Source organism: Toxotes jaculatrix, chromosome 15, assembly GCF_017976425.1.
Source record: "Toxotes jaculatrix isolate fToxJac2 chromosome 15, fToxJac2.pri, whole genome shotgun sequence".
Classification (NCBI taxonomy): Eukaryota; Metazoa; Chordata; class Actinopteri; family Toxotidae; genus Toxotes; species Toxotes jaculatrix.
This window is the reverse complement of record NC_054408.1, coordinates 15,838,031-15,850,523: the sequence shown is the minus strand read 5'-3', so window position 1 is coordinate 15,850,523 and position 12,493 is coordinate 15,838,031. Positions and strand designations below refer to the sequence as shown.

At 40.3% G+C, this 12,493-nt stretch overlaps 1 protein-coding gene across 1 annotated transcript; it reads left to right on the top strand.

The window, feature by feature from the left end:
- The first annotated feature begins 214 nt into the window (after nucleotides 1-214).
- asmt (acetylserotonin O-methyltransferase) lies at nucleotides 215-12,280 on the top strand. The gene is made up of 8 exons (XM_041057480.1): nucleotides 215-253; nucleotides 858-1,032; nucleotides 1,326-1,455; nucleotides 2,899-2,967; nucleotides 5,516-5,634; nucleotides 9,370-9,510; nucleotides 10,624-10,746; nucleotides 11,741-12,280. The coding sequence occupies exons 1-8, from the start codon at nucleotides 230-232 to the stop codon at nucleotides 11,956-11,958; spliced, it is 999 nt and encodes a 332-aa protein (XP_040913414.1). The 5' UTR covers nucleotides 215-229; the 3' UTR covers nucleotides 11,959-12,280.
- Nucleotides 12,281-12,493: the final 213 nt, after the last annotated feature.

Here is a 12,493-nt window from a genome sequence, read left to right as displayed (position 1 = left end):
CTGCTGGGTGGGCACTTTCTGTCGCTTTAGTCTGCCTTTGTCTTCACCGTCATTCATACGTTCACCTGTTGAAGTGTCTCAAGAGACAGGCTTGAAGGGAAGTTCATTTGGAGACCTGCAACGTTCGGCGTTCTTCTCGGGGTGTCCTGTCTTAGCTGTGACCATGGCTGAACGTTCAACTGAGGGGGCGCCTGCTGCAGACACATATCCCAGAAAAATACTGGAATATATGGAGGGATTTCTTATCTCAAAGGTAACATGCACATGAAGTGTGTGCCCACACCTTCACGGGTCATTAAATGGGCCTTCAGCCCAACTGCACCCATTTTAAAGTTACTGGCACAGTAAATATGTTTTTAAATCAGAAATGTTGACTTGTCATACACGTGTTGACTAATACCATTAACAATGGCTCCACTCTGTTCATGACAGTGTGACAGAGAGCTAACATGCTGAATACCAGGACCTTGAAACTCAAGCTGCTGAATGGAACTCATCATCACTTACTTTTATTATGTATACCTGTGCATTTCCTACTGTGACATGTGGAGAGGCTTATTTAAGATTGATCAAGAGTTAACCAGATCAATTGATCCTGTAGCAGAAGTACATTAAAGCCATGAGCATATGATCTTTTAAAAGAAAAATACACAAAATATTATTTAGTGTTGAAGGAACTTTTTTTTTCAGATCCTCTGGGCACATAACTGTGGTGATGTTGTTGAAATAAGTAATAAGTAAAGGCATCATTATTGAGGTTTCTACTGATCAAACTTAATAAGTGAAGGGATGCTGCAGATAGAACTCTGCATTCTACTCTACTCCTCTGAAGCGTGTCTTCTCTCTCTCCGACCCAGACGGTGTTCACGTCCTGTGAGCTCGGTGTGTTTGATGTGTTGCTGGGTGCAGAGCGCCCCCTGTCTGCAGAGGAGATCAGTCAGGCGATCGGAGCCAGTCTGGATGGCACACAGAGGCTGCTGGCTGCCTGCACAGGCCTGCAGCTGCTCAACACACACCAGGACTATGGACAAGGTCAGCAGATACATACACACACACAATGATGTAGTAATGTTCTTCAATTTAAAAAAAAATATATCTATATATAGACAGTTTTAATTTTGTCCACTTGACACATACTAGAAAGTGACTGCATTAGAAATTGCTGCACTTCCTTTGTGCACACCTCCTCCGTCTGTGCTGCCCGTCTGTCTCTGTCTCCCACGCAGACATAAAAGGTCAAACTCCATATTAACACCTGCAGTTATTCATTCAGTCACTCTCCTCCTCTGTCTGTCTTCCTTCACCTCTCCCTCCACCTGTTTCAGTGTTTTACAGTAACACAGAGCAGGCCAGTGTCTACCTGACCCGCTCCAGTCCTTTATCTCTCTTCCAGTCCATCCAGTACAGCTCCAGAACCATCTATCTGTGCTGGCATTACCTGACTGATGCTGTCAGGTCAGTACACAGAGCACAGCTAGATCCCTGCCTGCAGTCTGGATTCATTTCAAACTGTAGAGTTTATGTAACAGTCATGTCGAGATTTGCCATCCTGGCAAGTTGTTACAAATGACTTTTTTTTATGTTTAATGGCATCAAACTATTTCATGATTGAAGTTTTCTAAACACTGGATGTTTCGGATCAACACTTCAAAACAAATGTACTTAGTGATCGTTGTGACTGACAATGCATCTTTTATATATTAATACATCTTTACCTTCCAAACAAACAAACAAGCAACCATTTTTTTTTCTGTTTTTTAATCTGTTGATTAATTTATCAAATAAGAGATTAATAATTTGATCTTGAAATGAAATGAAAACAAGTCCAGAATCTAAAGATGTTAAGTGTTTTTATCAGTTGCAGTGAGATAAAATGCAGATTCTTTCATTTGAAGTGGGAAGCAGCCTTTTTTTTTACACTGTTTTCCTTGATGAATGACTTAATGGATATTTGCAAGATACAGTTAATAACTGGAGTGTTTTCAAAATGAAAGGTGTTTTGCCAGCTGCCAACATTTATAGTACTTTCTTTATTTTGAGTATTTTTACAGATTTTATAGATCCCTCATTAGGTAAACTGTCTTTGCTCCTGCTTGTTAGCATCCAGGCGCACACGGTTTGTTTTGTGATATCCAGGGTCTACACTTCTTGCGTGTTGTTATTTTCTGTCAGAGCATGTTAATCACAAAAATACAAAACACAATTCAAAAATGTAACTTGGAGACACAAAACACACCAAAAATAGCAATAAATAAATGTCAAGGTTAAAAAAACAATGCTACAATAAAAGAACAGATACTACTTGATTAAGTAAACCAACTAAGACTAAAATCATACAGTGATTTGCAGTGAGGAGCTGTGAGGTGCAGGTTTGATTCATAGCCTAAGGATGTGGATACTGGTCCTCCTTTTCTGTTTGAACAGTGTCTCAAGATGGATTTTAGTCTCATTGTTATGTCTGAGGGAGGATTGCTAGCAGCTCTCAGGCAGCATGAATGGATTCTCTGTGGCGGACATGTAAAGTCCATCTGTGAGAATCACTGAAAAAAAGGACCTCAGAAAAGATGATATCCGACGCATAAAGGAAATCTAAATTACTAATTCATTTGGGCAAAACGGTATGCAATATAAAAATGTGTTGTTTATCTAATTGGACAGAACGTCATTGTGAATTCATGTTAAGACGCTAAATCTTATTGATGCTGTCTACTTCATCTGTGACTGTGAGGTGATTTATAAGACGCAAGACCATCAATACCTAGATTGCTGGTTTTGTACACTCACCCAGCTCACCTAAATGTGATGAGAGAAATACCACCAAAAAAGACACAATATAAATTTAGTACTATACACTATATACCATATAAATATGGTTCTTATATTTTTTTCATGTCCTAGAGAGGGAAGAAACCAGTATGAAAAGGCTTTTGGAGTCAGTTCCAAGGACCTGTTTGAAGCTCTCTACAGGTAAGACACAGTCTTTGTTTAAAACACACACACACACACACACAAAAGATGAAACACATGCTCTTTCTCATTGGCATTCCATCCCTGTCTCTCCATCTTAAGCCAGTCTGTCACTCTTTTCTCTCTTCGTGCCTAAAAAAAAAAAAAAAAGAAAGAAAGAAAAAAGAAAAAACAACTTGTGGGATTCATTAGGAGGCAGGGGATGTGTGATGGAGAGAGAGAGAGAGAGAGAGGGAGAGAGAGAGGGAGAGAGGGAGGGAGAGAGGGAGAGAGGGTGTGGGCAGTGATGTGAGGAAGCTTGGGGCAGAGAAAGAGAAAAAGAGAGAGAGAACATATCTGCCATTGTCCTTGAGGTCTCGTGTGTTTATAGTATCTAGTGCACACAGTTTTAACGCTTCACTGATCTGCTGGTCAGCAGTTTTCAGGGGTCACATGCTCAAAGTTTCACACTTTGTTTGCTAATGGAGTTTGATAGGCCTGCCTCAGGCCCTGCACTGTAGACCACTGCCAGTCCCTAAGGAACAGAGTCCAAAACTGACTATACAGTGGAATAACTGGCTAAAATACCCCCCTCTCCTCTCATCCTCTTCATGGCATGATTTACAAAACTATGGAAGATGAAACAGATGTTGAATTGCATATTTCCATTATTATTTTACATCTTAATATGAAATTTGGTGATGCCGGTGTGCAAATGTATGAATTAGTAAGTAAATCTGAGCATCTGTATCCCCAATTCATTTGTGCAAGATAGTGTGCAATAGAAAAATGTGCAATTTATCTGATTAGTTTTCAGGAATCACATGCTCAATGTGTTTTCCACTTCAGTATACACCGAAAACAGAAAATGTGGAAATTGGCATATTTTTCTGGATGCATTTAGTTATCTCTGGATTTTAACATATCACACAGTGACGGTTTTTGCATGTTGTGGAGATATTGTGGTATTTCTGCATATGCCGTTTTCAGTTTTGTTCCCATATCCTTTCAAAAAGCAGCTGCTGATCTCCTCATTAAAAAAGGATGCATGCAAAATGAGAATATTCACAGTATGAACTATGGACACATAATGTAATACACCCTTGGGCAGATGAATTTGCAATTCAGCTTTAATTGATTGAAAATGAAAATACCCTACAAGAAAAAAAATTCAACACCTGCGCACAATTGATTTAATGTGGAGAAGCAGTTGTTTGTCTCCGCTGATTTCCCCTGTGAATACAGTGGGTAAATTAGCAAGGGGAAACAACCACTGAAGTCATTCACGGCACTCTTGGAGCGCTCCAGCAGGAGCACGATGAGTCAAAGCCGGCTGGATGACTCAGACTCCTGTTTACTCATCGCCATTTAACCCACCGTGTAGTGCACCTGAATAATTTACAGCCAGGTCCCACCCACAGCTTGAATTCTCATACTCGAGAAAGCAGAAAAGATTTGGAGAGAAAGAGAGAGTGGATTTAGAGAACTTCACACAGATCACACCAGGTTATTCCAAAGGGTTCACTGTACTTTTTATTGCACGTATATATTTCTTACATCCTCTGATGAGGGGTCAGAAATTGAGATTGTGTCGTTTTAAGAGGTTATGAGCCAAAAAGACTGGGAGCCAGCGTTTCAAGTGCTGCTGCTCAGTCTTGTCTTCCATTACCTCTGATAAGATGGAGAGGCCAAAGCCACGAGACAGCAGTAAAACACACTAGAGGGGTCAGGCAGCCATGAGCCATAACTCGGTCAGTAGGGAAATGACAGAGACGTGTCTGAGAGCAGACAAATCATAAGCCACATGATATTATAATCATGTATACTGGAAGAGAGATAACCCGGCTAAGCCTATTTTCCTCAATGTGAATGGAGACAGGATGAGATAGCGTGCATGTAAGTTTACTCCAGCACAGACCAAAAGGGCTGCAGATGCTGTCGTTGGGGGGCATTCAATAACTTGTGTTCAGAATGTTCTCAAATTTAATCTGACAGTTTGCTGTTTGGCCTCAGAGTCATTTCATCTCCTCACTTCAAATGTAATCAGAGTCTGAAGCCACAACAATGAGTCACTTTCAAAGTTCCTGTGGAGGTCACTGGGCCATCTGAAGTCTGATCACTTTTCTACAGTGAAGTGAAGTTTGGGTAAATAAATTCTAGTGTTACAGAACAGAGGATGCTCAGAGAGAGAGAGACAGAGAGAGACAGAGAGTGTGTGTGTGTGTGTTTTAGCCGTCATGGCAGGACAGAGTGCTGGTTGATGAGGTGGAGATTCCTCAGAGCAGCAGCAGTCACCACAGGCTTTTCTATTCTGTTGCACCCTGTCTCACTCACACACACACACAGACACACACACAAGTTGCCACAGGGGGAAACTTTGTGTACGCAGGGAGGCACTGTGTGTGTGTCTGTTTGTTTACTGTGGTCATAGTTGCCCCTTAGCTGACAGCTTACTGAAAAAAGCTTTTGCCTCAATACAGCAAGACGTAAATGAAAGAGAGGACATAAAAAAATGTCTTATTGTTTTTTCTCTGTGTGTGTGCGTGTGTGTGTGTTTGTGCGTGTGAAGGTCTGATGAGGAGATGGTGAAATTTATGCAGTTAATGAACTCCATTTGGAACATCTGTGGTAAAGACGTGGTTACGGCCTTTGACCTTTTGCCTTTCAAGATCATCTGCGACCTTGGAGGTAAGTTTGTGTGTGCGTGTGTGTGTGTGTGTGTGTTTATGAAGTCATCATGTCTAATTTCCATAAGGTTGGAGGTTCACAGTCATTAACATTTAAAATTGTTGGTGTCATGTTAACTGAGTGACAGCAGGCCTAGCCACACACACACACACACACACACACACACACACACACACACACACACACACACACACACACACACACACACACACACACACTTATACAGTACAGTGTTTGTCGAAACTCACACACACACACACTGTCAACTGGGACCTTTATAAGACTGCCCCCAGCATCTGTGAGTTAATGACTCTTAGTAAATCAGTCAACCTTCTCAACACACACAGCTCAAAGTCACCTCCACCTGGAGTTTCCCTTGTTATCCAGTCACAGATCTCAAAGACTCACAGTCTCACAGAGACATACATAAAATCTCAAGGCACTTTACAGAGTAACGTCAAGACCTTAATAAAATAACAAAATATTAAAGAGAAACTAAACTGTTCCCACCATGAGCAAGCACTTGGAGACAGTGGTAGAAGAAAAACTCCCTTTTAACAAGAAGGAACCTCCGACTGAACCAGGCTCATGGTGGAATTCTTTACTTTTTTTACAGTTTTGTCCCATGATGGTTTAAATGCTGTGTCTGACAAGACAATTATAACATTAATATAATAATAACATTAATCTTCTGCTGTCACAAGAGTTTTCATCTCCTGCTGTAAACTTCATGATGGGAACAATGGAGGGAAAAAAATGTTTTTTTTTTCTGAGAAATGTCACCTGTGCTTTCTCATTTTGGCTCAAAAATTTAACAGAAAATTTTAAGAATCTAAGAATAACTGTTTAATGTTTAGCTCTGTAGCTCTGTCCACAAGACTATGCTTAGTGATAATCACGTTAAAATGATCCAACACATTATCCATGAAAATCCTATACGTATGTCTTGGAGAAGCCCCACTATGTTAAATCAGATACAGGCACTGAAAACTATAACCAGACTGAATGTCTTTTAGTTTAACAGTGAAATTGGTAAAAAGCCAAATAATTAGGAGCACTATGCAACAGAAAGTACCTCAACACTTATCAGAAAACAAGAAAGGCAAGAAAATACATCCCCTTGTTTCAGCAGTTATTTTACATTAAAAAAAAAGGGAATCTTCATTTCTTTCTGTTTTAATGATTTAAAAACATCTGCTTTGGTTTCAGTCAGATTAAAAACAGACACCCATGGTGCACCTCGTGTGTGACACCTCAGCTGGCCACACAGGGGAGCTGTGAAGCCACCAAAACCACATTCATAGATGTGGCTACATGCACACGTCCAGGGCAGTCTTCCTGTCTGTTCTTTTCTTCCCTCTGTGACTTTCTCAGCATGGTGTTGTGTGTTCATGTGTATGCATGAAGGTGCGTCACCAAAAAAGTGTGTGAAAGTGGACAGCAGGAGTGTGAAGGTGCGTGACTGCAGTGTCCCATTAAGACTTTGTCTCTCACACAGCATCTGTTGTGTCTGTGCACACCTGCTGCTCAGGTGTTCAGTATGTCTGTCCAACTATCTGCCAAGTGGCTGACTTTAAGCCAGATCAGGGATCAGCCAGTCTGAGTCCACAATGAAAATAAAGATCATTTATATGACAGAGGCAGTTTTTATCTGCTCTGGCTGGCAGTGGGAAACACCTACATTTATTTTAATGTGACATTTAACACACACACACATTTCAGTGGTACATATTAAAAAATATATAATCAAGGTTATGGTTACAGTAATATATATTCATAGTTCTGCAGCATAATGTTTTCAAACAGCTCATTTGCTTCACATTGCTGCATTTTTATATACAGTCATGGAAAAAAAAACTATAGGAGCTCTGCTGACACCGACCCTGCATATATAATTGAGTAGTGCCATTTACATTAATGCTTTTGTTTTGCAGGTAAAATCTGCAAATTAACTTGAAACTGCAGCTGTTAGATAAATGTAGCACAGTACTGATGGACGGCACAACCATGATTTACTGTGTAGTGACCATACTTACCTATATCTAAATAAAACATATTGAATTTTATAAAATACCACAAATGCCAACACATACTGATAGTGGTACATTTTGATAAAAAAAAAATGCTTGGGATTTTTTTTAAATAATTAAACTATCTCATCTATGCATATAAATGCATATTAGGTAACATGCAGAGTAAATAGACTGAAAACAAGAAAGAAGAAAAACAACAATGATAGACCTGCACTGTAATAATCACAATCCTCCCATCAGTGGGTTTCATTAACAAACTGAGGCAGCCAGGTTAGCTCAGGGTCTTGTACAGTGTGTTGTGTTTGGTTTTGCTCCTCCTTGCTGCTCTTTGATTTTTATCCTCTGCTGGCCCCTGTTTGACAAGAGTATCTCTCTCTCTCTCTCTCTCTCTCTCTCTCTCTCTCTCTCTCTCTCTCTCTCTCTCTCTCTCTCTCTCTCTGTGTGTGTGTGAAGCAATACAGACTGATGGAGTAGCAGTAGGTCACTTTAGGAGGAAGGCACTACAGGGCTAGACAGTTTGCCCTCCACACACACACACACACACACACACCAGTCCAAGTCTGGCTGGCTTTGTAGGTTTGTCAAAGTGAGATCCTTTGATCCTGTATTCCACCTCACTGTCTCTCTATTACACTATCCCATTCATACATTCTTCATCTATCGCTATTTTTTCCCAGTCTCTTCTTTTTCTATCTCTCTCCCGCTCTCTCTCTCTGTTTTAAATTCACTTTGCTTTATGAAGCATGATAATAATGCTGCCAAGGGATGAAGTTGAAAGTTTCATATTTTCACATTAAATCCCAGTTTCCGCCCTCGCCTGTCTGTGTGTTCTTTTGCTCATTTCAATGCCTGTTTTCCTCTCACCAGGTCTGAACTCTACCCTACAACAACTTACAGTTCTCTCTTTGAAGAAGAGAAAGTGGGACCAAGAGTCAATAGCTGTGCTTTGAGGCAGAACTAAATGCAGGAGTTTGGTTATAAAACAAAGTATTGGACAAACTGAAAATTTGGATTTGGTAGCGCTAGAGGGAAAGTGAAGGGATCACCATAGTCGATAGGATTAATTCTCTGGGAACCATGAATGTCTGTACCAGATTTCATGACAATCCCAGTTGTCAAAATACTATATTTCAGTCTAGACCAAAGAAATACACTGACCACCTGATGGACAGGTGGACTTTGCCCATCCCTTGAGCCATAATGCTAGCTTGGCTAAAAAGAAGGATTTTCAAATGCATTAAAATGTATGGGTTTATATTCAAATGCACCTGAAATCAGTTTTAGCGAGATAATCAAATCAGTTTGTATGTGTGTGTATGTTTGTGTTTGCTTTTCCTTAGATTAGATTCCTTAGTAGGATTCCTAGACAGCAGCTCTGCTCTGTCTCTCTGTCACTCTGCATTCAGTTCAATTCACTTTGGTTTGTTGGCATGAATGTTAGATGAACCATATTCCCCCCACATACAACTGAATACAAATCATGCAAACAAATAATGGGTACATACCTGAAAGCATCTGTAGTGCTCATGTGACTCTGTTGTTGTTGTTGTTGTGGTGTGTGTGTGTGCGTGTGCGTGTGTGTGTGCGAGTGAGTGATGCACTACTTTGTTTGTGAAGGCTCTGTGTATTCATTGTGCCGTAACTAAAAGTAATTCTATCTTTCCCTCCCTTTCTCTCGCTCTCTCACTCTCTTACTCTCCAGGCTGCAGTGGAGCATTAGCCAAGCAGTGCACGTCAGCTTACCCAGAATGCACTGTGACGATCTTTGACCTCCCCAAGGTGGTGCGTATGTCGAGGGAACACTTTGTCAGCGAGGCCGACCAGAGGATAAGCTTCCGCCAAGGTAATGTCATTACGACTGGGTGAAATCACTTGACATTTATAATCGTATACGGCCAGTTCAAGTGCAGTTCTACACACACTAACACTACAATGCTGTATACAAAAATAAAAATACCTGCAGTCTTCTAGTCTTTCCAGAATAGAATTTTGAATAGACCCTGTTAAAGTGAAACTGTATCAAAAATCATACACAGAAAAAAAATGATCAAATCTTCTAAGACCTGATTAGTATCCATGTTATGTGTTTTTTTCATATACTATTCTCCATAACCTTATTTACATATTTGAAGTGCAATCTGTATGCAGTCATAAAAAGCAACTACACTGAATAGATGTTTGACATTTTGGTAACATGATTTAAACCATAACCTTACACTGTTTTTGAAAACTATTATTCCCTGACCATTGTAGAAGTTATGAAACTGAGTGTATGGATTCTGTACTGAGAATGAAGGTAGAATAAGACACCGCTGATGCTGCCCCCCCCACTCTCCCACTGAGCTGTTGCTTTTGGATTTAAAATTTTGTGTACAAAGCTGTGAATTTATACCTCTCGCTTCTTTTGTCGCGTAGGCTCTCAGACACAGCAGCTAATGTGGAAAAAAAGTTCACAGCGTCCTGCAATCTTGAAAACCCAGAGCCAAAATCAATCCCTGTCTCTCCTGCTGCTCTCATACCAGCGATGGTGGGTATGAGAACAACACGGGAACATGGAAAACATAAAAAATTAAATGTGCTTATTTTGGGTCAGGTTTTTTTTTAATTTGTTTTGTTTATTTCACATTAATTTAAAATTCTTTGGTCATAGACAGCATTTTTATTTTATCATTACTGTTTATCCAGGATTAATAAACAGCAGCACTGTTGTGGTGCTAGTCAAGTCTTAGCAAGGAAAATTAGAAGGCTTGTCAGCAGAATTAGAAGTTACATGAAATTATTAAATCAAACATAGCAGCATCTTCAATGATGGTGGATGGATTGTGCATTGTGCTGGATGTGTGTGTGTGTGTGTGTGTGTGTGTGTGTGTGTGTGTGTGTGTGTGTGTGTGTGTGTGTGTGTGTGTGTGTGTGTGTATGTATGTATGTATATATGTATGTATGTGTTTGTGTTTAGGGGACTTCTTCAAAGACCCCCTGCCAGAGGTCGACCTCTACATTCTTGCCAGAATCCTCCACGACTGGACAGACGAACGCTGCATAGAGCTCCTCAGTAGAGTCTACAAAGCCTGTAAACCAGGTCTGTGTGTGTGTGTGTGTGTGTGTCTTTGAGTGTGAAAGGGATGAGTACTTTTTTTTTCTCTCCAGCTTGAAATGAGAAGGCAGATTGTATCCCACAATGCAGCTGATCCCAGAAAAATCTGTCCTTCTGACTTTGATCAAAGACAGACACACACACACACACACACACAAAGCAGCAGAATCTATCAGGAGGCAGAAAACCCTCTGTGTGTTTTTGTCTGTGTATCTGTGCGTGCGTGTGTGTGTGTGTGTGTGCATAGGAGAAAAGAAGAAAGACAAAGAAAGAAAGTAAGAAAGCCTTGTTTTACTGGACAGTGAAAGCAAACCTGTTGTGGTATGACACTTCTCAGTGGAGTCACAGAACAGAACATTTTGACTTGTTATAGCAGGTGAAACTAATGACATTTAAAACTGCAATGCAGCATCAACAGTGGCATTAGTTACAGCTGTATTTAATAGTTATGTGCAAAATGTCTGCTGTGAAAAAGGTCGATAGGAAGCTTTGTCAAGTCTCCTCAACCATAAAGTCATAAACGTAAACATTAATACTACTGTGGTTGCAGTCCTGTCTAAAAATAAACAAATGAAATGATAAAATATGCTTGTTTACCCTGTTTAGCAAGTTGAGCATTAGAAGTAAACTGCTATTTACACACTGTACATATTCAGTAATCATCAGACTGAGTTTTGCTTGCTAATGTGGCTTAAGCCCTGGGACAGTCAATATGATGCAACGTTCCACAAAACAGAGTCAGCTGATGATGATCTGAAGCAAACCTTACTTTTTTGATGTATACTGATATATTCAGGGTTTAATTCATTCATTCTGATGGAACAGTGAAACTGTAAACAGTCCTGCTAGGCTTTTGCCTGGACACCATTCGAATCAGTTAGAGAAGGAGAGAAAGAAACAAATAAAGAGAAGGGCATGAAAAACGAGACAGACAGAAAGAAATAAACAAGCAAAGCTGACCTTTTGGTTTACCCTGCAGGAGGCGCTGTGTTGTTGGTGGAGGCGCTGCTCCATGAGGACGGCTCCGGCCCGCTAACAGTGCAGCTGTACTCCCTCAACATGCTGGTACAGACGGAGGGCAGGGAGAGGACAGCTGCCCAGTACGCTGCCCTGCTGACTGCTGCTGGCTTCACCAACATCCAGCACCGCCTCACTGGGAAGATCTATGACGCTGTGCTGGGACACAAAGAGACATAAGAGAGAAAACCTGAGCTACTGTACCAGGACTGAAAGATTACACCGCCTGAAATTACTGTTATTATGTGTGTCCTCTTTCTTCTTTGTATTCTTTTTTATTTTCACCTTAGGTATTTCCAAATATGATAATATCATATTCTGTATCATATTGTTTAAGCTATATGATGATGAAATTAGTGTAAAATATTGAAACACAAGGCCCGTTTTTATGGGCTCCCAGTTCTAGATACTATATGTTCTGAATCACTGTGCATCATTTTATGCAGATTCCCTATAATTTTGCATATTTGGAAACTTTGTGATCTAAAATAAATAAGTTCTTTGGGTTTGAATAATGCTTGTGTCATAGCTCATAAATAACGTCAAGTTATGGTTTTGTCTTGTGGCTATGTTGTCTCGTGATTTCCGCTTTTATTTTGAAATCTTATCTCCTCGTGTTTCAGGTTGCTTGCCCTTCCTTCATGTTTCCCGCCAGTCTGATTGTCTTCCCCGCCCTGATTGTTTTCACCTGTTTCCCATTACCTTGTGTCTATAT